The sequence below is a fragment of the Alnus glutinosa genome, chromosome 7 (genome assembly GCF_958979055.1).
Source record: "Alnus glutinosa chromosome 7, dhAlnGlut1.1, whole genome shotgun sequence".
NCBI lineage: Eukaryota > Viridiplantae > Streptophyta > Magnoliopsida > Fagales > Betulaceae > Alnus > Alnus glutinosa.
This window is the reverse complement of record NC_084892.1, coordinates 1,630,845-1,657,445: the sequence shown is the minus strand read 5'-3', so window position 1 is coordinate 1,657,445 and position 26,601 is coordinate 1,630,845. Positions and strand designations below refer to the sequence as shown.

The window sequence follows — 26,601 nt, the reverse complement described above, 5'->3', positions numbered from 1 at the left end:
GATTTTGTTTGTTAGATTTGGGTCCCTTCACAGAAGCTTAGAGAGAGAGAGAGAGAGAGAGAGATTTTGTTAGATTTGGGTCCCTTCACAGAAGCTTCTCACAATATCAAAATTATGCAAATTGTGCATTTTGGTCCTCTTAATTAGATCTTTTCATTATTCTGAGGGTCCTTTTTTCTTTTTTTTCAACTACAAGTGATAGAAAAAAAGAAAAGAAAAAAGGAAATAGATAAGAGTGGATGACAAATATTGGAAGGGAGAAGAAACAATAACAGATTAATTGAAAGTGCTTAAATTTACATTACACTTCACATGTGGCTTGCAAATCTATCCATTAAAAAGTGGGAAAAATCATATTTAGCTCTTAAGCTTTTATTTGATTTGGATTTAATTCTTAATTTTCAATTTCAATAATACAATTTTTAAGTTTTGCCGAAATTTAAAACATGTCCTTATGCTAGGGGTAGAAGTAGAACTACGTGTATAGGTGTGAGGGCAACAAAGTTTTAAAATTTCTGATAACATTCTCAAAAAATTTCAAGTTTACCCTCTAAAATTAATTTTTACCCCTAAAAAAGTTTTTCTTTTTAGTTTTGTCCACCCAAACCTAAATTTTTCATTCTGCCCCTTCTTCTTTTACTTTATTGTCAAAGCTAACGGTTTGTCATATGCCTCATTTGTCTCATTTGAATCCTGATGGCACTCACTAAGTTTGGAAAGGTAACCATGGCACACGTCTCGAAAATTGTTTCTGGAATGGGGCCACATGTGCAATTCTAAGATTCGTAGTAAACGTTACGTCCATTTTACTAAACATTGCGTGATGCTGTCACGAAAAACGATACATTGGTAAAAAAGAACGATCAATTGATTTTAAGTCAAAACGATCGAGTAGTGCAAGTGGAGCGTTTCAATGTCACTTTTTAGGCAATAAAAATGAGGGTTTTAAGTTAGGGTTTAATTTTGAGAGCACCCGAACTTCATACATAACCCAGCAACCCTAGGAGAGAGCAAATAGAGAGAAATGAAAGGAAAGTTAAGAGATTTGCAAGGGGAAGAAAATAATGGAGTATGCTTGGAGCAATAAGGTATAGAGCAAGCTTCAAATGTAAGATCCTAACATTCTTCTCTTTAAGTTTCAAATAATTCAGGGCAAATTACACACCATTTTCAAACTATCACTCTATTATTTTTTGTTTTGAACAAAATATATGAGTATTTATTTAATCAAAAATTACGAGCATAAAGTTCTTACATTACAAAGTATAAAGTTCTGCAAAATCATAGTTACATGCTATATATAAGGTTACGAAGTCATAGATACAAACAAAATTCTTACAATAAATTACTATATATGAGTTTCATCTTCCGTTAACCCATGTACAAAAATAGTTAAAGAGCAGACTAGATCTAAGACAAAAGTAACCAAATATCATAGAAAAATGTATTTAAACTGGTCATGAGAGTTAATTCATCACACCGAACTATCCATGCCATGAGAGATAACCCATCACACCAAACTATTCAGGCCGTGAGGGATAATCCCTTACACCTAATTAACCTTCATCTCATAGATCGTTAACGAGGGTAGATTTATAGAGAAGAAAACTCTTATTCAACACAAAAATACAACAAGCAAACAACAGCAACGGTCATGGAGGAGATGAACGGCACAACATGGATGTAAATTGACGAATATATAATGGAGATGCAAAAATTACTGATTTGGTCGGAAAACACCTGCAAACAAAAGAATAAATCAAAATGAAAGTGGGGGGGGGGGGGGGGGGGTTGGAGTAGAGAGTACAAATTATGTCAATATCTTCGTAAACTTAAAAAAATAAAACTAAAAATTAAAAATATTAAGTTTCAAGTTAACTCAATGAGATAGGAATGAAATGAGGTTTGATTTTCAGCACTAAAAGTAAGAGTAATGGTATATACTAAATAACTACCTCACTATGCTAATAAGTTATTGTCAATCGACCATTATTTTTTATTTTTCTTTAACAATAACCGATCAAAAGGTCTACTTTTATCTCACTATATCGAATAGGGTGTAATAATCCTTCAATTAACCTTTGTTAAAAAAGAAAAAGAAAAAAAAGTATAATAACCGCTAGACACTACCAAATTAGCATAGTAAATGAAAATGAGATAAAAGCATAGAAATGCTACAAGTACTTAAATTTTTACAAAGAGTGCCTTATTAAGATGATGTGCAGCTTATTCATTGGTACTCGTAGTATTTATTTTTATTAATTGTTTTGATCATCTTCAATGAATAAGTTTCACATCAATTAGTAAGATTCTCTTTGTAAAAATTTAAGCACATGTAACATTTCTCATAAAAGTATTGCGTATAGAATTACTCAAAGGCAAGGGCCAAAACGTGTTAAATTGTTAATTCATCTTTAATTTTTTGATCTATTCGAACCTTGGTAATCCAACGTACTACTCAATACTTCGAGCTGTATCGGACATTGGAAGTGCTGTTGGAGTTGATGGTTGTGGTGTAGTGGGGTAGGGTGTACCGCAAAGAGAGTAACCGTCCAATAACAGGGAAGAAAAGCTCAACAACCACCTATTTTATTCCGTGGACTTTTGGACAGAAAGTATGATTGGTGCCCAGTGATACACGTGGTGCTCCACTGCCACTTGATCTTTGTGCCCACCTTTACCGAACTTTCTTCCAGGTCCCCAACTAATCACCAGCACACGCAAGTCTGAAAGTCTCACTCTCTGACGGTCTGACCGAGAAGGAAAACTTCCCGGAAAACACGAAGGAAAATCAACACACAGCGTCCCACTCCTCACTTTCTCAGTAACCAAACACAAACACTTGGATTAAACTCTCTCTCTTTTCTCGGGGGACTGACTGCGATGCCATGAGCTAAACGACGGCGTATAGCGAAGAGAGTGGGTTGGGAGATGGGAGCGGCGGTGTCGGGTCTCGGGGAGGGGGCGAACGGGTCGGGCATGGGGCCGAGTCTGGGTGACATACCGGAGAGCTGCGTGGCGTGCGTGTTCATGTACCTGACACCGCCGCAAATATGCAATCTGGCGAGGCTGAACCGGGCGTTCCGGGGCGCGGCGTCGTCGGACTCGGTCTGGGAGTCGAAGCTGCCGCCGAACTTCCAAGATCTGCTTGATCTGTTGCCGGCGGAGCGGTACCAGAATCTGTCCAAGAAGGACATCTTCGCGCTCCTTTGTCGCCCCGTGCCATTCGATCACGGCAATAAGGTTTGCGCAAAATCGTAGTGGTTTTTGTCAATTTAGGGGTTTTAGAGGGATAGGATTTGGGGATTATTACTTTTGTTGTGGAATTTGGGGGTTTGATGTGCAGGAAGCGTGGTTGGATAGGGTGACGGGAAGGGTTTGCATGGCGATATCGGCGAGAGGCATGGCTATAACCGGAATTGATGACCGGAGATACTGGAATTGGATTCCTACCGAAGAATCTAGGTTAGATATTTTCACTCAGTGTCACATTTTTATGTAGTGGTTTTGGAAATGGATTTTGCAATTCTTTTAGGTTTTGATACATATGGTCTGTTTATCTTCTTTGTACTTGGTCAACATGCGTTGAATTAGGCTTGAATCCGCTTGATATGGCATGCTCATTAAGTTAAAGCTACCAACTTTGTGTGATATTTTATCTGTTTGGTGTTAGATACGTGGTACTTAGCAACTGTCCCTATGGAAGCCAAATTTCGCTTAGCCCTTTTAATTGCACATATGTTGTTGTTGGGTTATGTGACCGTGCTCTATGCCTTTTGAATGCCAATCTATCTATCAAAGCTTTGGAAGAGTATATTATTAGACTCTATTCATGACATGATGTGTGCACCTTGGATAATTTTAGTAAGATGGTTGGGATTGAATATTGGAATGGTGTAGCTAACAGGAATTGCCGTGCAAGCTCTCTGATGCAAGTAATTTGTGATAGTTTTCAAGGAAAGAGGTTCTGTTAATGCGATGATTTCCTAACATTCCCTTAAAGGGATATTAAATCCTGCCCATTATTTGCTACTTCTAAATTGTTACAAACCTATAAAAAGCAAAATACTTTAACGAAATTTGCCAACTTTCTGTCCAACTTCGGACCTAGTATTTCCTTTAATTTTAAGAAAATCTCTTTTGATTGGTAGAAATTGGAGGATAGATTCTCATGCTTACAGAGAGACCAAACAGGGTGCTTTTTTTTTTGGAAACTATGGTACTATTTTCTCTTTCTTTGATCTCTTACCTAGTAGGTTGTTTGATCAGGTTCTATTTTAGTATATTACTTATGGGCTATGATAGGGAGTTTTAGAGAGAAAGGAGAAGAATGGACAGAGTATTATTATTTTTTATATAATTAAGAATGGACAGAGTATATACTTAGGGAAAGGAGGGGAGAGGAAAGGATACTGATTTATTTATTTTTGGTTTTGATGAGAGACAAGAAACTTAAACTATTGATTTATTGTTATGCTAACAATATTTAGTTACCTATTTATTTTTGCTGATATAAGACTTTGAACAAAGCCTGATTACGTCCTACTCAATATTTGACCATATGCTCTCTCTCTCTCTCTCTCTGGGCAGACCATATTTTTTTTTGGGTTAAAGACATTTGGTACCTGTGGTTTAAAAACTTTATATTTTAGTACCTCAGTTTCATTTCGCTTCACAGATGGTATTTGGGTTTTGGAAAAAGACTGACTTGGTACCTTCGTGTATTTTTCCATCCAGACTTTAACGGATCATTGGTTGACACGTGGCACAATACAAAAAAAATAAAAAATAAAAAACTTTAAAAATTAATTAAAAAATAAAAATTAATAAAACTTAAAAAAATAAAAATATTAAAAACTATAAATATATATATTTTTTAAAAAAAGAAGGGTGGCTCCTTGGCCGGCCTGGTGTGGGGTGGTTCGGCCACCCCTATGACATTTATAGAGAAAAAAAAATATAGAAAAATGGGTTTTGGCCCATGGGGCTGGTTCCCCAGGGGCCAAAAAGAAAAAAGAGAAAAAAATAGGAAAATAGTTTTTGGGCCACCCCCAAGGGCCAGAAAGAAAGAAAGGAAAAAAAAAAATATAGGAAAATGGGTTTTGGCCATTGGGGGTGGTTCGACCAGGCCGGTCTGGGGATGGTTCGACCACCCCCGTGGCCCTTGGGGTTGGGAGTGGTTTGGCCACCCCCAAGGGCTAAAACTCATTTTCCTATTTTTTTTTTCTTTAATTTTTTTTTTTTTTTAATTTTTTAATTAATTTTTAAAGTTTTATTTTATTTTATTTTTAAAATTGTGCCACGTGTCAACCCTCGTTGGTTGACACATGGCAGTCCGTTAAAATTTGGACGGAAAAATAGACGGAAGTACCAAGTCAGTATTTTCTCAAAACCTAGGTACTATTTGTGAAGCGAAATGAAACTGAAGTACCAAAAAATAAAGTTTCTAAACCACAGGTACCAAATATGTCTTTAACCCTTTTTTTTTTTTTTGTAAGTAATCGACAAATATCATTAAAAGCATAAAGACGCTCCTAAGTACACAAGAAGTATACAAAAGGAAGCACCTAACTAGAAAGAGCAAAACTCTAGGCTGACCATATGCTCTCTTAATGAGAAACTTGATATGACTGGAAGATTTCCAACTGAAGCTTTTAAGCTCATAAATTAACTATATTTTTGAAGAAAGATATGGTTTTTTTTTTTTTTTTTTTCAAATATTGATTTGGAAAAGCCTTATTTCTCATGGGGAGTGATTTATTGTGACCGAGAACAGTTCTTTGTTCTGCAATCTTTTCTGTCGATGTCCTTGTCTCTAAGTTTTTGATGGTGAGTTTCAAGATCAGAAAACATGAATATTTAATTTCATTAGCCTTGGAGGGTTCACAGGTTGGTCTTTGTCTTTTGGACTTGCCTGCTTTGTGCAACGTACTTTGGACTTGCCCTTCTCAAATAGTAAAAAGCATGGTAGGTCCTTTCTATCTTGTCCCTAACTCTTTTATCATGTTAAGTATTGATTTTTCTAAGTAACTGAACGAGAGAACTATGTTTTCAAATGAAATTAAGAGTTAAGAAAAATTGTGTTCTGCGCTCTGGAACGCTAACTTAAGTCGGATACCAGGACCCGATTTAAGTGGGACCAGCACTAATTAATGACCATTATGACCCTTTTTTGCAATCTGAATGGCTACGTTCTGTTTTGGTACTAATTGGGGTCTAGAATTTCTCATTCTACTGTTGTCTGCTCTAAGCCATCTATCGCTTAATTTTGTTGATTTCTTTGTTCGTTTTTCTTTCTTAGTTAGGTGTTTATTTTTGTATACTTTTGGTGTACTTAGGGGCGCCTTACATTTTCAACAAGACTAGATTTTTACTTATAAAAAAAAAAACTTCGACATAATACCATGGAGAGTTGCAGATGGCTTTTTGGAATTTGAAGAGAACTTTCATATTTTTCCTCTTTAGCATCATTTAATTATTATTTTTACTCTGACATGAAGCTGATGCTCATGACAGCCAGCCCTTGTTCATTTTTTATATATGCTATGGAGAGTTTTTGCATCATTTGAATCAGCTATAGTGGTTTTCCTAGATACTTCTTGTCACAGTTACTTTCAGTTGTAAAGTCCGACCATGGAAGTGTCACTTCATGACTCCAATGTTCATTTGTCATTTCCTTTACAGATTTATGTAGTATGTAAACATGGTTTTATGCACACTAATGGATGGGGTCCATCCATCAATATTTTCTGTTCTTTGTAGAATACCTTGCTTATTCGTTCTGCTAAATGCTTTGGGCAGGCCTGGTTTTATAAATGGCGAGGCCATCTGACATATATTCTTTAGAAATTGGTGTTCTTTTTTCCCCCCTTTTCTGGGGCTCATGTTAAAGACATCAAAAGGCACGCACTTATGGTCCACATTACCTTAGAAGATTTAACAAGAATCAATTTCCCATATGCCCATAATTCATAGATTAAGTTCCTTTATTTTCTTCATCCCCCTCTAAAGTGTTCTTGGGCTTACTTCTCTCCTCTCCCCAGTGGTGGCGCGTGTAGGCGCGTCCTGCTAGTCTTCAGCCTCAGATATCTCCTTTCTTCCTTTCTTGCTCTCTGACTTGTGTAGGAGTGCTAAGTAAAGAGTGGTTCTGCACTCCATAGAGTTTGTTGGATCTGATCAGCTTGCGTCTCTTGGTCTTCAGTCATGTGAACGCTGCGTGGCTGCTGCGAATCCCCTCGGGGGCTATCCTGTGGGGTTGGGTATGGAGAATCGATTCCTTGTGGAGGCGAACTCTTTCACCTTCGCTGTGGTGAAAGGGTCTGTTGACTTGAGGGTGCTGGAAAAGAGGAATGGGTTCTCGGGGTGGGTTCTGCTGGGCGAGCGTTGCGTAGCTTGGCTGCTGTTGATGGTGGAAGAGGTGCTGCGAGATCGTGGTTCCGAGTTCGTGAAATCTTTCAGGGAGGGTTCGAAGGTGACCATCGTTCGGTTAGGTGGTAATAGCTCTGGCCGGTTCTTGGAGGTGGCAGTTTACGATGTGGGTGGCCGGAGAGGAATGGTAGTGTTCCCTGAAGGCCGTGACGGGCGGGGGTGGAGTCGTGTTTTTGGGGAGTTGAGCAAAGTGTTGGGTTTTTTTGAGTCCTCGATGGTGTCGTCATCCTCTTGTGGCGCTCCGGCGGGGAAGATTTTGGGTAAGGTCACGGGTGTTTTGTCGTTCGCTAAGGTGGTACGCTCGCCGGCTACTGTCATAGTTGACAGGCCTCAGGTTTAGTCGGTGCCTGTGGTCTGGTGTGAGATGGAGAAGATTATTCCGATGGGTCGGGAGCAGGAGATGATCAGGCAGGCGGTGGACTGCTATGCAATGGAGTGTTTTTCTTCTGATCCTCTGGGTAAAGACCCACTTGTTGGTGGCTCCAAGTTTCGAGGGTCCTGTGGGTGCAGTCTGGCGTGTTCCATGCAGAGGGCTGCAGTGGGTGAAGGTGACGCTTCAGAGGGTTTCGTGTCCAGAAGAGGCAGTTTGGCATGCTCGAAGAAGTGTGATGGTGACACCTCAGAGGAGTTTGGGGTTCTCAGGAAGCTTCTTGGTCTTTTTGAAGCGTGGATTGGTTGGGCTTGTGAGCGTAGGCCTTTTTTGGGCTTGCACTCCTCTGCTGGGCTAAAGTGGAGAATAGGCATATTTGGGTTGGGTCGATTGCTTAAGAGTGGTTATGGGTTGGGCTGGAGGCATTTTAGGGATAGGTCCAGTAGAGTAGGATGTAGGTCTAAGAAGTCATCCTTGTTAGGTATTGATTAGGTACGGGGCTCCAACGCTTTTTCTGTGGGTTTGAGAGCGAGTCCGAGTTCGACCTTGGGCCCGACAGCTTCGGCGGGCGCCGTTGCTTTTCCGGCGCCGTTTGCTTCAGGCTGTTCGTCAGGTGAGTGCTCGGTGTCTGCTGTGCACTCTCCTTCTTTGAAGGTCTCATCTCCGGCGGCTTTAGTGGAGGTGATTGCCGTTGCTCCGGAGCAGCCAGACGTGAGTTGCAGCCCGGCGCTTTCTGCAGCTGAGCTCTCTTCGGCGTCCTTGGTGAGATTCGCCCTAGGTGAGGATCCTCTGTTGCCGTCTTCGTCTGAGGTTTATTGTGATTTGCCGGCTCCTTCTCCGACTCTAGATGGGTTTGGTCCAGCCCCCGGCGTTTGCTTATCAGAAGCGGCAGCTCTTGGTGAACGGCTGCGTTTTTCTCTTCCTGTGATGTCGAAGTCTGGAGCGCCTATTTACCCGTCGGAATCCAAGTCTGTGCTTAATTACTCCCGGAAGAATAAGGTTGGCAAAATGGATAAGCTTCTGCTTGAGGAGGCTCTTGAGACTTTCGGTGTTCCAAAGCTCCTTCCTTGCCATCATTTGGGAATGCTACCAAGCCCTTATTTGAACCATCAAAGGATGGGTTAATGTCTACTCCTGCTCTTGACGAGGGTTGTCAGCCTTTCCTTCGGCGTGGCTTTCTTCTCCCAAAGGGCAAAGCTACTTCTCCTTCAGAAGTGGGCGAGTCTTCCGGGGCAGCTTTTGTTGATGATTCTTCGCGGGGAGGTGGTCTTGAAAAGCTTGGTGGTTCTCCTGGGACAGCTATTGATCTTAGCCTCTGTTTTCAAACTTTAGGGGTTTCTCACAAGGGGGAATGAGAAGGCCTTTTTATACTTCATGGCTCTAATTGATGCGGAGCATCGTCTAGAGGCTCTAGTCCCCACTCCTAAGTTTAAATGGTGTCGTGAAGTGAAGAACCTAGAGTGCACTATTAATTATGATGCTAGGGGTTTTGGTTCTAGCCGGGGCAAGGCAAGAGGGCCTCTGATGTAATGTTTTAGTCTCTGGGTTTTGTAGGGGTCTTTGGGTTTCCTTATGTTTTTGGGTTTTTCGGGTGTCTCTCCTCTTGCTCTCCTGTTTTGGTTTTCTCTTTGTATACTTCTTGTATGCTTAGGGGCACTTTTCACGCTTTTTATAAAATTATCTACTTATAAAAAAAAAAAAAGTGTTCTTGGGCTTACTGCAAGAGTTGAGGCTTTTCCCTAGATTTTCAATTGCCACTTATGTCTAATTACTTCTAGTTTTATTGTTTCTGCTTAATTTTGCATTGTCTTATGCTCTTACACTTTGATGGTGCACCTCTTTGTTTGCAGGTTCAATAGTGTGGCCTATTTGCAGCAAATATGGTGGTTCGAAGTAGATGGGGTGGTAAAGTTCCCCTTTCCAGCTGATACTTATACTCTGTCATTCAGGCTTCATCTTGGAAGGTTTTCCAAAAGGCTGGGACGACGTGTGTGTAACTTTGAGCACACCCATGGTTGGGATATAAAGCCAGTACGATTTGAGTTTTCTAATTCGGATGGTCAGCAGGCATCATGTGAGTTCTTTTTAGATGACACTGAACGTGATGATATCAATGGCAATCATAAGCGTGGATGCTGGATAGATTACAAGGTAGGTGAATTTGTTGTTAGTGGCTCGGAACCCGTGACTGAAGTAAGATTTTCCATGAAACAGATAGATTGCACACATTCTAAAGGTGGGCTTTGTGTAGATTCTCTATTTATTATCCCCAGTGATTTAAAAAAGCTTAAAAGAAGAGGGGTTTTGAAGTAGCCATATACTTAACAGTGAAATTGTTTAGTGATGTCAGTGATTTAGATGTGATTTATTATACAGATTATACTTCTGAAGGCATTTTTTTTTTTTTTTTTTTTTTTTTTTGTGTTGAAGGAAGTCATCTTTGTAGGTTTTTGCAGTAGGTATTTGTCGTCTATGGTTATGTAATTCTCATTTGTGTATTCCAGTTTTGTCTGTCTGTATACCTTTGCTTACAAGATTACGAAAACATGCTTTGGCTTCTTTCCTTTGTTTGTGCCAGGCGCTTTCTATAAGCATTGTAATTAAGTTTTGATGCAACTGAGGTACATATCTTCATTGTTTACATATTTATTCAATGTCTGCAATGGAATGTTTATGCTTCTCATGAATATTGCTTAGGCATTACTTTTTGGGTGGTGAATGATGACGTCTCTTGGCTGATTTCACCTCTTTTAGCTGAGTGTAGTTTCCCATGGCAAATGGTATCAAATGTGGATGCAACTTGCCCAATCTGTGAATTGATCCAAAGCATTTTACGTTGGGAAATGCTATATGTATTCTTAAGTGTATACTTCTTGACGTGGCAGTGAAAGTCACCATTAGATCCATCTAAAATTTTATGGTGATTTTCATTGTCCCGTGTGAAGGAATGTGCACTTGAGAGTTGAGAGTGCATATAGAATATATTTTTCATATTGGGCAGGTTTAGCTCTATGCTTGGTTCAGTTATGTTATATGAAAGAGCGGACTGAAGTCAGTAGTTTTGGGTGGTTGGATTGGATAAACCAACTTGACCCGCCATTATGGTCTTTTTTACATGAAATAATATATATAAATCACTATATGTCGTACAAATAAATATGAGCTTTCCTGTTCATGGAATGGAAGGGAGAAGAGTCTACCGACTGGTTCTTAGAATCACTTTACCAAGACTCGGTATGTTTTAAGAGTCTTTTGGATTTTGAGTAGTTGGTTAATATTTTTGTTTTGAAAACAAAAAATAAAAAACAAAGGTCTCGTTTGGTTCGTAGAATAAACCCCTAGAATGGAATGACTATTCTTATGGAATAGTTTTTCTTTTGTTTGGTAGGGATCTATTTCTTGAAATAACTATTTCCTTACAAAGAGGAATATCGATTCTTCTAAAAAGAATAAGAGGAATAGCTATTCTAATGGGAATGGACTATAATTTCCACAAAAAAAAAAAAAAAAAAAAAAATCACTCTTACTTTTTTTTTCTTTAAATTTTTTTTTTTCAAAAAAGAAAATAACGAAATCCAACCCCCTACACACTAGCTAGCCGACCACGCGCCAGGGGTGGTGCGACCACCCCTGGAGCAATTGGAGGTGGAGGTGACCGTGGCTACCCATCATTTCTTTTTTAAAAAAATATATATAATGTGGGATTTTTTTTAGTAATTTTGATGGATTCTAATTAAAATGTATGTGTTGTTATCAAAATAAAGATTAGGAATAATCATTCCATTATACTCACTTTTATTTATGGGAATAATTATTTATTTTCCTAATGGATTACTCATTTTGCAAACCAAACGAGACTGACTGGTTCTTAGAATCACTTCACCAAGACCGAGTATGTTTTAGGAGTGTTTTGAGTTTTGAGTGGTTGGGTTAATATTTTTATTTTGAAAACAAAAAATAAAATCTTTGGCTTCAACACTTGTATTTCTAAAAAAATAAATTAAAATACAACATTTTTAAACAATAAAAAAATAAACATAAAAAAAAATGTAGTGGTCGCCACATATCGGTCACTCTTGGCCATAGTCTGGTGGACCCACATTGGCCGCTCGTTAGATTTGGCAGCTTGATGGCCACTGTCAGTGTCCCCGGAACATCGGGCTTGTTTGGCAAGTGACATTATAGAACAGAGTAGTGGGTTGTTAGTTTTTTAAATTAGTAAAAAGTGATGATGTGATATAAAATAAAAATAATTTGTATAAAAAAGTGAAAAAGTTTTGTATTGCAGTGAATTTTTTATGTGAATTTTTTTATTTCAATAGTAATAAAAAATTATTAATGTGATATAAAAAAGTGAAAAAAGTAGGAATGTTTTGATGTTGATTAGTAGTGAAAAATATAAAAAATGAAAAAAAAAAAATACATAACAATACTGTAATGTATTGTTCCTTGACAAACAACCCCATCAACACTGTTTTTGAATTTTTAATTTTACCAAACTATTTTCAACTTTTCTCAAAGGTTGTGCCAACCCAATCAATTCTTAACTTTCACTTTTTAGAACTCTTTTCAAAACTCCAAATTCAAAACAGTACTTCCCACCAAATGGGAACTTGTTTTTCACTCGAGGGTTTTGTGGTTGCAAGTTACTGTGCTCCCCAATGCCTACACCGAAAATTACCCTCTTCCTTTTCCTCTTATCTTCTTCTTCATCTCATAGTTCATGTTTTTGGGAACATGTGGAAATTGAGATTAATTAAAATGATTTGACACAGAGAAACTATGCAATTAAATGTGTTGCACCACTGAGAAGAGACCTTGTTGAGGATTTTATTTTCGGTTCTTCGGGCCGGTTGTGTTAAATCATTTATTTTAAAAGTTTAAATTGATAGAAAATAGTATATTTAATTATTAAATTATATTCTACCACCTCCTCTTGTGTTGTTTCAAACTCTCTCTCAACAAGTGAGGCCTATCACATGAATTTTTTTATTTATAATTTATTTTCAAGAGGAATGAATGACGAAGACAAAATTCAAACTAAAGACATTTGCTCTATGATGTTAAACTTTCTTTTTTTTTTTTCTTCCAAAAATTGGTGTAAAAAAAATTTGGTCTCTTTCAAAAATAAATTATAAAAAAAAAAAAAAAAAGTTAAATAAAAACATGTATCCAAATATGCCCTTAATTTCTGGTAGAAGTTAGTAAGAAATCAGGTTTATGAGACTGTCCGAGCCCACGCGCTCGTGTAGATGTACGGACAGCCCGGAGAGAGAATTCCGATTGCCTCATGCATATGAGAGGTTACCCCATTATAACCGGACAATCCTATTGGACGAGATGTAAATTGTTGCTCTCTTTCTCTCTTCTCTGCACAATTCCACGATTTCCCTGCATCCTGATCATACTTCGATCACCAGAAGAAAAGCGCCGGAGAATTTTCGACGTGTGTCACCTTAGCACCTCTTTGACTAATTGCCGTACTGCATGTGGACTAGTACTGTTCTACAAACTACCTCGTTTTCAGAGGATTTAGGAACCATTTTTCCTTAAAGCAACTGTAAAAGCATGATCGAGTTTGTTATTTAGTCCCTTCAATTCATCATTCACTTGTCTTACTAGGTTTTCAGAAATTGATGATTAAGGTTGACTACTTAATAGAAGAAGAAACAGGTTAATTAAAGGATTAAATACACTTCTACTATTTGAGTTTTGAAAAATTTATTTTTTAGTCCTTAAGATTTAATTCGTATTACAGATGATACTTTAATTTTGAAAAAAAGAAGACCGAATTAATACCTTAGTTAAGTTTTCCATCTAAAAATTAATGGCTCGTCACATATCAACCTCTGAGGATTAATACATGTTGTAGTATAAAAAAATAAAAAATAAAAAATCTTTATAAATTAAAGGAAAAATTAAAAAAATTAAAAAGACAAAGAATAGGGGTGGCTTGGCCACCATGGCCACCCCCATTTTATGAATAGCTATCAAGGGCCAAAACCCTCTAAAAAAAATCTAGAGGGTTTGTTTGCCCATGGGGGTGGCCACCCTCATGGGCTAAAACGCTTCTTCTTTTTTTTTCTTTTTTTTTTTTAGTCATGGGGAAGCTGAGCCATTTTTTTAAATTTTTTTTATTATTTTATTATTAATTTTTAAAGATTTTTTATTTTTTGTAATTTTTTATATTGTGACATGTGTCAACCCTTAGAAGTTGACACGTAGCAAACTGTTAGATTTTAGATGGAAAACTTGACGGAGGTATTAATTTGATCTTTTCCCAAAACTTACGTATTATCTGTGATGCGAATTGAAACTTATGAACTACAAAAATAAAGTTTTTAAAATTCAGGGATCAGAAGTGTATTTAACTCTTAATTAAAAGCTCTCTGAAAAAAGAAAAAAGAACATATGAAACAGCCAAACAGGTCAACAAGCAATGAGTAAGATTTCTGTTTAGGGGATTTATGTGAACTCATCGTGTTTTACTGTCGTACTGATTCCTTTGTAAAAATGAAGAGATATTGTTTTTAGTGAAAATAATTATAATTTTCTTTTAATTTTGTAATATTCACAGTTCCTCGGCGAAATAGAAGTATTACCCAATTCGTGTATTGATGACACTTTTTACGGATCCGAAATTTATCTGACATGAGTGAATACACAAAATAGCTCTACCTTAAAGGAGTTCCCCGTTGAAAAATAAAAAAAATTATATAAAAAATCTTGGCAATTTTTTCACTGAAAGGAAGCCGAACTACTTGGACCCACTTATTTCTTGTATTGAATGTATTCATTTATGATAATAATGTAACGATGTTTGTGGTCTACATATTAGAAGTGCCGATCTCTGGTAGAACTTTGATATTCCATTACTTCCTATTAAATACTGCTTTCATGTATATTTACATGTAGATACAGATCTAGATTCTAGACACAGGTCTAGATCCGGCGCCGCCTGAGTACAGCCATGGCCTTCTTTTGCAGCCATTTCTCATGATCTAATTCTCATAGCTAGCTAGATTCCATTTTCATTTACTCCTGCAGAAAATGTGTTCATTTTTGTGGTTCAAATTGAAAAGCTTACACCTCAACAGGACCACTGTTATCCAAATATTTCTGTCTAACCCAAAGATTTTTTTTTTTTTGACAGGCTAGCTCTAACCTAAAGTTTTGCCATGTAGCTAAGCTAAGGCAGCGGTTGTCAACATGCAACCTAATACATGGGCATCTTTAGCTGGTCAAGAGTTAATGTTGGCCAACCTAATGAAGGACCACAACTAATTAACAATGTTCAACATCCTAGGGCTTATGTTCTTAGGTACCTTTGGCACTGAAAAACCTAGTCATTGGCTGGTCAAGTGTGGCTTCGATCTGCAAGACTGCAACAGTTTCTCTGACCCAAATGGTGTCATGGAGTTAGAAACTAGGATTGATGGTAACAAGTAATTAGTTGGATGCAACTACATTTTCATCCAAATTTACATTTCAACTTGTCAAAATAATATTTGGCTAGTTAGTCGGGTGTGAATGCTCTTAGAAGTAACCCTAAAAACAAATTAACAAATGCATTTTTATTCTTGACCTACTCTTTGAGGTTTAATTGAGTTTTGATTGTGATTTTCGGATAGAGATTCACACTAATTTTGCTATCTGGATTACTAGTAATCCTAATAAAACGGAAAAATACATTTACATTCTTGGCCACTTCGAGGTTTAATTGATCAGTTTTGACTGTGATTTTTAGATAAAGGTTTTCAACAATTTTGTTCCTCGAATTGCTATAAATCCGAACGTACAACAAATTTGAAATAACCTTTATAGAGCTTACATACTCGAATATACAAGCGGGCAACTCAAAACTTATTCGGATAACAAAATAAGGATGTTCAGTTAAGTCACATCCCCCAAATGAGCTTTGGAATGTGACTTCACCATCAAGTATATATATATCCAGAACTGGTTCCGACTTGCCAATGCAATCAAAACTTTTGAAAGCATGGAACTGAGGCTTTGAAAGGCTGGTATTAGATGATGGTCCAAAGTTGTATGTGATAGTTTAAGAGAAATTAAAGGTGGTCCAAATTCAGCTCCTAACCTTGTCCTGATTCCAGAATGCATGTACCTTTCTTCCACTCGACTCTTGCCGTGTCGGGGGGCCAAAGTCTTACAGTAGCCAGCGAAGCTTGTAGGATAATTTCTCTTTTCCACAACAAAAAGACTGAAAATATTAGAAAGCTAGGGAATTAATCCTTTTACCCTCGACCCGATTCAATGCTTTAATTTTCTTCTTTTAATTAAGCATATATATATATATATATATATATATATATATATATATATATATATATATATATTGTATAGTAGGGCTGTTCGATTTATAATTATTATCTATCATTTCGGATTAATTATTAGATACTTTAGGGTTTTAGATCTATCATATATACATATATATCACATGATCGAATTTCCTCAAATCTCAACCATTATTTTCAAATTAAATAGTTGACTTTTTTCCATATCAATACTTTTAAATATCACTTCAGTATGTATCACATTTTTCTAAATGTTCAAAATAATAAATATTTTTATGACAAGATCCTAACCGCATATTTAATTTCAAAACAATGGTTAGAATATATTTGAGAAAATTTATAGGATAGAATACCTTAAGAATTTTAGAAATTATTGGGCTTCGTTTGTTTCGACGTGAAATATTTTTTTTTGCTTGAAAATGTAGCTATTTTCCATTGTTAATTTGTTTACAATTCTAAATTAAAATAATTCAAAAATTATTTTTCGGTGTTTTTTGCTTATATAGAAAATTGCCAAATATATATATATATATTTTTTATGTTCTTATATCTTCTACTGCCCTTACAGAGCAGTAGTCCGCTCATTAATTTTAAGATGAATTTTTGAGAATAAATTTTAATTTATTAAGTTAAATCTATTCTGATCGAAAAGGGTTTTCAAATAACGATAAAATGAGTGGACTTCTCTGTCAGGTCAATATTTATATAGTACTGGTTGTAGATCTTGGACCATTCATCATAACAATCCCAAGGACGACGTTGCAGTGATTCAAGATGCAGGAATTAATACATGAAAAAACTTTTCAAGAATATTCTAATATTCAACTTAAGCCTTAATCCCAAGTACTGGAGGTCAATTATGGACATGACATGCAGGGAGGCTATACGCAAACCAGAAAGAAAGATAACCACGAGAGTTTGTCTGAGCGTAAATAGTTTCGATGTTTAAATCGGTAAAATCGTGAAAAATAGTATTAAAGATTTAGAGAGAGAAGAGACAAAAGTCTCATTTTTATTATTTTTTTTTTCTGCTCCCTTTATAGTCGATCAGTTGACCGCAACCATCGGCCACATGGCACGATTCGATTGGAAGCTCTATCATGTTGTACGTGTTCTTCTTTAGGCCCCGTGACCCTCGCAAATTAAACCATCATTTATTTCCTAATGGGATCATGGCCGGGGACGACTAATGCTGGCGTCCTAACTCCTAAGTGATGAGATCTGGTGTGACGCTTTATGGTAGCTAGTATCCGGCTCCATTAGTTAATGGCAGAGTGAGTATTCGGGTTGCTAGCTTGGCCCAACCATCCTCAATATGATACTCAATTATTTTCAACCACATGCAAAAGATGATACCCCTTTGGGTTACAATGACTTAATTAAATTAATTAGTGTCGTGGCAAAAGGCAAAAATCATTTGCAAAAGTAAGGACATGCCATTTAAAGTAGAGTTCAAACCTTAAACATTCATCAATAAACCGATAAGCTAGGCTTCATGTTGTTGGGAAGACAATTATGAGCAAATGTTAGATCGATCGATCATCATGTTTGTAAAGAAAGTTTAAGGTTTGTGCTTGTAAATGCAGAAACCCACCAACAACGGTAACTTAAAAAACCATTCCCATGTAAAGAAGTAGCAAGGTTTTTGCAGTGCTCAATCTATGCTTCTGAGCATTTTTGGACCCAGCTGGTTTTGTCCCAGATCCCACAGTGCTCTGGCTATAAACAATGAGGTGTAGTTATCATGAATTCAGAAATGGCTTTTGATGGATTAATGTACAAGAAGAACATTTCATTTCAAGGAGAGACTTCCTGAGTCTCTCATCCATCTCTTTCACTATTTTAGGTGCCATGTCTTCTCTTACCGTTAAAACCATTCACGTTTTGTTTTGGAAAGATACCCTGTATACGGTACGTACGTGCTCACTCCCCTAGACTTGACCCACCTCCCTCTCATTCAATTGCAATTCAACCCTACCCAAAAAATAGAGACAGAGTGTGTGTGTGTGTGAGAGAGAGAGAGAGAGAGAGAGAGAGAGAGAGAGGGTTCTCAGCTTTCTTCTCTGGCACACTGTCAAGTTTTTATGAAGATGTAGGGGTGAAACGCTAGTAGGATGAGGCCCATGCAAGTTCCTTTTTTCTTTCCTTTATTTGTCTTTTATTGGCGCAGAAGAGGGGAGCAGGTGCGTACTGATTCTATGCCACCCTCTAATGAATCCCCACTTCTCTTCCTATGTTGCATCTTCGCCACACCTACCTATATATGCATATTTATTTATATTCACACAGAGAGAGAGAGAGAGAGAGAGAGAGAGAGAGAGAGAGAGAGTTGTCGGTTGGATAGTGAAGAAAATGGAAGGGTGGGATCAAAGGTCTCCATCTGGTCCCAATAGTCCTGCTCCTATAAAACTGACATATGCCTTCCCTTTCTCACGCCTCCTCCTGACTTCTTTTCTAGTACTATAAATCTCCCTCCTTTTCTCTATAAAATTAAACACAAATTTTTGCTGCTGCTGCACCCCAAAAGAGAAGTAGCAAGTATAAAGTAATGCACACTATGTGTTTGTAGAAGAACCTCATCGTTTCTGATCTCTTAACGTATTCACTTTTTTGGCACCGTAAAAGAGAAGAATAGAACCTTACGTTACAGCACTCCCGTCACGCCTCCCCAACTCAATCACATCGCCTACTATCGTTTTTCTTTGTGGTCCAACCCACTCCAACCCACACCAGTCCATATAACAGAGACAAATTTTGGGTTGATCTGAGGCAAAGAGACAGAAAGTGGAGGCAAAAATGGACTGGAATGGGAGCTTAAGACCCTTTGTTTCTCGACCAGAATCTTCTTTAAGCTTCCTCTACAACTATAACTACGACACATATCCAGGTAAACTCATCAGTACTCTCTCACTGTTGACTGTTTTCTCAATCATGGTCTTCTCTGTTTCTTTGACTTTTCACTATAGTAGTTTACCTAAATTACTTCAAATTCTGAGTTTCTTAAAAATGGGCATGCAAGAAAAGCATTATTAATTTTCAGCTTCCTAGCTAAGTAGCAAATCTTTAATTTGCCTACCTTTTTCCAGGAATGGAGGTGAAGCACCCGGCAATGGTGGAGTCAGGGCACGGGATGGTGCCGGGAATGGACAAGAACAACAGCTATGGGAGCTGCCAGGATAAGAAGAAGCGGCTGACGAGCGATCAGCTAGATTCACTGGAAAGGAGCTTCCAGGAGGAGAAAAAACTGGACCCTGACAGGAAGATGAAGCTCTCCAAGGAGCTCGGGCTGCAGCCTCGCCAAATCGCTGTTTGGTTCCAAAACAGGCGCGCCAGGTGGAAGGCTAAGCAGCTGGAGCACCTATACGATGAGCTCAAGCAGGATTATGATGTCATCTCTATGGAGAAGCATAAGCTTCAAGAGGAGGTGCGTGTAAGCTTACTTTTAACTCTTTTTTCCATGAAAGTCATACACATGCAATCTGCATAAAGCATATTCAATTCTTTTCTTTTTCAAAAAATATATATTTCTGCCTTTTTCCCTTCTTCTTCTTCTTCTTTTTTTTTTTTTTTTTTTTTTTTTTTTTTTTCTAACTAGCTTCCTTTATGTTATTTGTAGCTTGAGATTCTCCAATATTTGACAGTCTTAAATCACTACTACTACCATCTACTGGGTTTCTTTAAAAAAAACTTTTTGATGATCACTTAGGCACATTGAATAAAGGATATATAAAGTTCTATTTTTTTTTTATTAAATGTATTAAACTAATATCTTTACCCGAAGCACATGATTCATACATGTATATTAATCATACTAAAAAAATATGTAAGAATTATATACTTTAAGAACATATATCAATAAATATTCATTATTCCTTTAAATAAAAATACTAACAAAAACTCAAAATACTACAAAACATTCAAAAGTACGTCATATTATGTCATATTAGAACTATTTTAATTTTAATTTTTTTTTTAAAAAAAAAAAAGGAAAAAAAAAAAAAAAACAAAGAAGAAGGGAGAGTTAATAGGGGAGACAGGATCTGATGAAGCTGGGTCTTGGGAGACATTTGACCAACTTGCTTGCATCTTCCTGTATATCCAACTAAATGAAAACAAAAATTTGGTGATACCATTCCTGGTATACGACTGTTGCTTTGCCTGAATCAAGTACAGACAGTGGGGGGATCCCCAATGCACAATAAAAAGACGCGTGGAAGGTAAAACGTTAAATATATCTTCGACATTTGTCAGACATGTTTGTGTGCGCCCTGAATTAAAATATTAAATTCTAATGTCAGATATTTATTATGGGGTTTTTTTATGTCTCAAACTTCTTTCTTAAATCATTAAAATGAGAGGAAAAACGTTACTAAATTTGCAAATCATTTGAATACATGTTCAAGTTTTCTTTCAAATTAATTTTAGATTTTTTTTTTTATTTTGTTTTTTTTTTTTAAAAAAATCAGTTTATTAAGAGAATATTTGCTTAAAATGCATGTTGGACACTAATCTTATCCGATACGATTAGGGGTATATAAAATGTATCTAACACAATTAAAAAGAAAACTTTGTCTATAAATACATCTCAAACAACTTTTATATGGGGTCTTGTTCTTAACTCTTAAGAAAAGAGTAGAGAATAGGTTTACATATGGGATAATTGTACCACTAATTCTTAGTGTTGGCCTAAATTACGAATCACTCTATGTGGTATAGAAAGTTTATAGAGAGTCATTGTGATAAACTATAATTACGAATCACTCCCTGAACTCGTTTTCTTTTCACTAAGTTAATAGAATCTGTTAGTTTCTCACGTCATATAAATAGTGAGACAACTTCTAAATATCATTTGTATTGTAATCCACTAATGAATTCTGTTAATTTGGTAGACGGAAAACAGGTTCAGGGAATAATTTGTAACTATAGTTTACCACAATGTTCATCCATAAACTTTTTATACCATAGGGAGTGATTCATAATTTAGGCCAACCTTTGGAACCAGTGATACAATTATCCCTTTAAATACTTGGTAGTTTTCAGATTTACATTATTAAAAAATACGTTGTGAAAAAATATTATACTCTTCTCATTAAAAATTCAAAAAAAAAAAATAGAACTAATTTTTTTTTAAAAATAAAAAGTAAAATAAAATTAGAGACCTAGCTCACAGCAACCTCAACAAAAGAGGGATGCTTGTGCATTTAATGTGGTTTATCACAATCATCTGCTTAAATTCTCTCAAATTCAAAAAAAAATAATTTGAGACGACTTGAGCAGTTTAGGTTCCCGCTTTTAAAAGATTTGTCAGCACCCCATGCCTTTTAGCTTGCTGGCCAGCAAAAAGCCGCCTCCTTCGACTTGATCATAACAAGACACATTAAATAGGAACATCAGCAAATGTTGGGAAAAGCAAAATCAAAGAAGAATTTTGATTTAAATGTTTTTCATCCAATAAAGTCGGTCTGTTGTTGGCAGGTTATGAAATTGAAAGGCATGCTAAGAGAGCAAGCCGCGAGGAAGCAAGTCTCCACAGGCTACACAGAAATCTCAGGGGAGGAGACAGTGGAGAGCACGTCAGTAGCCATAAATGGCTCTCACAAGCCACGAGGAACGCCGACGACGATGACCCACCATCCCATTGCAGACTGCAACTATCTATTCAATGTCGTCGAGGAGTACAACCCTGTGTCGCCGCCTTACTGGGGTGCTCTGCCTTCTTATCCCCCGTAAGCCATAACCGGGGGGGGGGGGGCTGTTAAGCTGTTCATAATCTGATCTTGAAGAGTGTGTTTAGATTAGTAGGATGAGAGGGTCAAGTAGCTAGTTTTCTGGCTGAGTTGGAGACGCTGTCGTCTGATTCAGAATTTTCGTTCACCTATTTATTCGCATGTGATGCTCTAATTGTTGTTATTGTTGTTATAATGATGATTAGTCGTTCCTTGGGTTTTATTTTTTTTTTCTTCTTTTCTTTTTGGGTGTGTAGTGTGATAGAAGAAGTAAACACTTGCATTAACCTCCAACAATATAATCGGTGCAATTGCAATATTGGTAGCTTACATGAGAGGGCATACGGAAATTCAGACACCTGCTCGAATTGTTTGGACAACAATATGATCGAGCAATTGATAAACCCTACATGCTCGAGTACATATTCGGACCGTCTAGACAGCTACTTGAGTAGGGTCTGAATATTCATGCAATAGAGAAAACTCGTTCTACCCAATCTCCACCTCAAGGTTGTACGTGGGTGCTAGACCATTTGAGGTTAGGATTATGGCCTAGCTTGAATTTTTCCCTAATCTCATTGAGAAGCTTTCCCCCACAAAAGGAAAAGATTAAAAAGAAGGTTCACTTTTATTTTGCTACCTTTTTTTTAGTTCTTGTACAATGCGATCACAGCTCATCAATAGGCGAATGCACTCTTTTTCTTTTGAAAAGTTACTTAAAACACGTCAGGTTAACTAATTCGAAATGAGTGTGAAAAGTAACATTACGCTTTTTTTAATGACGAGGATGTTACGAATTTAGAGCAATTATTGGGTTTCGCCAAATTTTGGAGATAGACCTCAAGAGAATTATTGCTCATGCAAGATTCAGAATACTCAAAATGTAATATATATGTAAAATGCTTATTGTAGGCTGTAGCTCCAGGGGCCAAATCCATTAAGGGGCCAGGGGGCCCTCGCCCCCTAAGCCCCAAGATTTTTTAAAAAACGAAAAAAAATTCTAAAAAATTAAAATTAAAATTTTACTCTTAAATTTTTTATTTTTTTGTAGTTTTGCCCTCCTAATCTTTTTTTTTTTTTTTTCAATTCGGCCCCTCCAAATCATCAAGTTTGGGTCCGCCACTGTATAGCTCGATCTGTCACTTGAATTCCTGCTCTTATTAAACCCACTTATTCATTCGTCTAGTGAAGCGGACATAAATTTTCTACAAACTGGTTTATATGAAATTTTCTACAACCCACATATAAAAATGACATTTGTCCTTTAAATATGTAAAAAACACATGTTTTTTTATTAATGCTATTAAAAAAGCACGTGAGAAGCACATTTTATTAAAACAACAGTGCTTCTCACATGTCAAGAGACACATGTCAATCTTATATATGGTTTGTATAAAATTTCGTAAAAACCGATTTGTAAGAAATTTTTATCCTTATAGAATCAAAATCTCATACAATTAGGGATCTATGTTACTACCTCCCCCCTTACGATTCTCCTGTATGAGTAGTGGGCTCACCTGAACAAAAAAAACCCCTAAGATAGGGAAGCCCCGCTAAGATAGGTCCTCTCTTTTGTCGCCTTACAATTTCCATGCAAAGGAAAAATAAATGAAATTTCAAGTAAAACAGAAAGTGCTTTGTCAAAAAATTTCCACCCGTACTTAAATTTGTTGTTTCTTTCCCATAAGAATATTCCTATTAGCCTCACTAAAATAGTTTTTTAGTGAACTAATTTGATGAAAACACCAAAAAATCACTTCCAGCAGCCTCACCACTTTAACAAAAAAGTTTTGATGAGTAAAATTACTCACCAATTCTGATGAGTAATATTCACTCACCAACTCCTTCACCAATTTTCTCTCTCCCTCTCTCTCTCACGATCGCAGCCCACAATTAGTTCTGAATTTAGTTCTATTTGCTGAATATTTTTGAGACTGTCTCTCTCCCTCACATTCGGCGCACGTAAGAAGCAGCATTACTATTATCTGCTGCAGCTACCAATTCCATCAATCTCTCATAGTCTATCTCAGTAGACTTGAACTTGAACTTGATTCCTCCATGGGTCCATGACCTGATACAAAGGAGCGACTGCGCAGTTTCATGTCGCATACAAATTCGTTGCTTATCTATCTCATCACCTTTGCTGCAGAACAACTCTTCAGGTGCTACAGAAGTTGCCTGCATAGTCAAGAAATCTCGAGCCATCAGAGAAAGTCGTGGGTAGTGCGTGCTATTGACCTTCCACCACCTCAAATACTCATCCACGTAATCACCAGTTACTCCATATGCTAGCATCTTGAGTGCAGCGGTAATCTTTTGAAGGGAAGAAAAACCAAGTATTCTAGCTGCATTTCTTTCTTGGACAAAATATGGCTCGTAATCTTCAACCTCGGATACAATATGAAGAAAAAGAGGATGCCTCATACGGAACCTCCTTCGAAATAGTCTGGGAGGGTATATTGGTGATTCGGCAAAATAATTGAGCATAAGCCTTTTGTGGCCTTGCAAATATTCATAAATATGACCTTTAGGACAAGACAAACATTTAAAAAATATTAAATAGAGAAAGAATAAAGAAATTTGAAAAAAAATATTATTTAAATGAAATAGTAAATATTGAATAGTTAAAATGGTGATATTGCTAGGGGAATTTTAAAAAAATGGCTCACCAGAATAAGAAAAAATAATTTTTAACTATTTTAATGAGTAAAATTTGGTAAAGGTACTAAAAATGCTATAAGAATCCAATTAGCCCAAACCACGAAAAACGGGGCCACGTAGTTATAGTGATATCAGCCATTCAGCCAAAGTCATGTCTAAAACCTGAAAAAGCTAGCCAGTCCAAAAGTTACCCCTAGCACCCTGATCCCCCAACGCCGTGGCCTTTTTGTATCGACACTGCAAGCATCAGGCTGAAACGAAGTTTACAGCCCTTGCAATAGACAAACCTATAGACCAAAATCCTCTCAATTTCATGAAAAAAATAAAAAAATCAGTTTATAGTTCAAATTTTATTGTGTGCATCCAATACACATAAATAATATAATACTATGTCATTTAACAATTTTAAATAATGTGACAATATATTTACTATAGAATAACATAAAAAGAGCCATTTCTATAATGATGAGCTGTAAAATACCACTTTTACAACCTTCAATAAAATTTTAACACATTAGAAAAAGTATTATACAGAATAATAGGAGGAAAACATCAAATCTTTTAGCCAAACTAGCCCATCGATCACTTTTCTCATCCCCATTCCAACGACGTTTTCACTGAAACATGGCAATCACTTTTCTCATTCATACTGCCAATTTGGTTCCCGTGTCCATTGATTCTGTACCACTCTCTACAAAAATGGGTTCCGACTTTCGAGTTCGCTGATTGTCGATTTTTCCAATCTAATTTGTTTCACAATTTGTGCGCTTGGATATACAATATATGTGTATATCCAAGCTGGCGTCAAAGGCATATATAAACTCCTCAGTAGACTAAGGCACTGGAAAGAAATTTTGTTGGTATTTCCGGCCATCCAAACCAGTCAAATATTATTGCCACCATGACTCTGTGCTCATCTATCTTCCATTCTTCAATCTTCATTCCTCTAATCTCTGCACCACCACCATCAATGGCCTTCACAAGCTCTGTTCCAAAACAGCCCAACCCATGTTCTCTCTCATCCTCTCAAACCCAAAAACTCTTATGATTTAGGCCCCGTTTGAAAACCCCCTTGCCCTCTCCTTGGGTTTTTTTTTGAATGATTGAAAATTAAAATTGATGTGATATAAAATTGATATAATTTATATGGAAAAGTGAAAAAAAAAAAATAAAAAAAAAATTGTATTGTAATGAGTTTTTTATTTAAAAAGTAATAAGAAAGTGTTGATGTGATATAAAATGTAAAAAAAAGTTACGAATGTTTTGAAGTTGATGTTTTTTGGGAGAAGTGAAGGGAACGGGAGGGGAGGGGAGGGGAAAGTGGTTTTCAAATGGGGCCTTAATCCTTTGTAATCTTTTCCAACCCTAAATTTGAGATTCTCAACCACCCATTAACACTCCTTGCAAGAACAAGCTCAAAGAGGCGGATTACGGCCGTAGACTTTGGTGTATTTCGGCAGTGACTCCGTGGATTCTGGCGTTAGCATTCGGTTGAATCTACCAAGAAAACAAAACCGATAGACAAAATAGCACTTTTTGAGGTTTCTTCCTTACAAAGACCCCATCACCCCACCAGATCTGCCAAGAAGGGCGCTGGAATATGCCGAAAACCACCACCCAAAGTCACCATATTCCAGTGAAGTGTCTAGAAATTGGTGTTCTTTAATTTGTTTTAAAGGATTTGGTGTTTTTATGTTTATTATATTTTTTAGTTTTTGATAACTTGTGTACTTATAATTTGGTTGCTGTAAAATGAGAGAATTATAGTACATCCTTATAGAATGTATTTTCTAACATAAATACCATTAAATTTGTAAAATATAATCTAAACATATCCTCAAAATAGAGAGATCATATTCTGTGATAAAATAATAATAATAATAATAAATTTAAAAAAATTAAAAAAGTAAAAAGTAAAAAAGCTGTCATCAATTCAAATGAATCCTCAAAAAAGTTTTGGTTTGTTTGATAACAATTTATCCTTCTATCTTCCATTTTCAAAACAAAAACTTCAAAAAATAATAATAATAATAATAATAAAAGCAATTACTTTCACCTTGACGTCACATTATAGTACTTTTTCATGAAAAAAAAAAAAATC

At 36.6% G+C, this 26,601-nt stretch overlaps 2 protein-coding genes across 3 annotated transcripts; both read left to right on the top strand.

Moving 5' to 3' along the window:
* Positions 1-2,671: 2,671 nt before the first annotated feature.
* On the top strand, positions 2,672-10,357 carry LOC133874313 (F-box protein PP2-A15). The gene is made up of 3 exons (XM_062312207.1): positions 2,672-3,243; positions 3,347-3,465; positions 9,649-10,357. The coding sequence occupies exons 1-3, from the start codon at positions 2,932-2,934 to the stop codon at positions 10,109-10,111; spliced, it is 894 nt and encodes a 297-aa protein (XP_062168191.1). The 5' UTR covers positions 2,672-2,931; the 3' UTR covers positions 10,112-10,357.
* Positions 10,358-18,105: 7,748 nt separating this feature from the next.
* LOC133874158 (homeobox-leucine zipper protein ATHB-22-like) lies at positions 18,106-22,065 on the top strand. Of its 2 annotated transcripts, none has more exons than XM_062312005.1 (3): positions 18,106-19,000; positions 19,200-19,537; positions 21,589-22,065. In XM_062312005.1, exons 1-3 carry the CDS (start codon positions 18,910-18,912, stop codon positions 21,841-21,843), a joined length of 684 nt encoding a protein of 227 aa, XP_062167989.1. In that variant the 5' UTR covers positions 18,106-18,909; the 3' UTR covers positions 21,844-22,065. The 2 variants fall into 2 exon arrangements, with proteins under 2 accessions (XP_062167989.1, XP_062167988.1); XM_062312004.1 differs by having other exon boundaries at positions 19,200-19,543.
* The last annotated feature ends 4,536 nt before the right edge of the window (positions 22,066-26,601 follow it).

Bases quoted from the DNA above. Each gene is read 5' to 3' on its own strand.
- LOC133874313 (XM_062312207.1), top strand. From the start codon at position 2,932: ATGGGAGCGGCGGTGTCGGGTCTCGGGGAGGGGGCGAACGGGTCGGGC. The intron at 3,244-3,346 runs GTTTGCGCAAAA...TTTGATGTGCAG, and splicing joins CATTCGATCACGGCAATAAG to GAAGCGTGGTTGGATAGGGT. The intron at 3,466-9,648 runs GTTAGATATTTT...CTTTGTTTGCAG, and splicing joins ATTCCTACCGAAGAATCTAG to GTTCAATAGTGTGGCCTATT.
- LOC133874158 (XM_062312004.1), top strand. From the start codon at position 18,910: ATGGACTGGAATGGGAGCTTAAGACCCTTTGTTTCTCGACCAGAATCT. The intron at 19,001-19,199 runs GTAAACTCATCA...ACCTTTTTCCAG, and splicing joins TAACTACGACACATATCCAG to GAATGGAGGTGAAGCACCCG. The intron at 19,544-21,588 runs GTAAGCTTACTT...TGTTGTTGGCAG, and splicing joins AGCTTCAAGAGGAGGTGCGT to GTTATGAAATTGAAAGGCAT.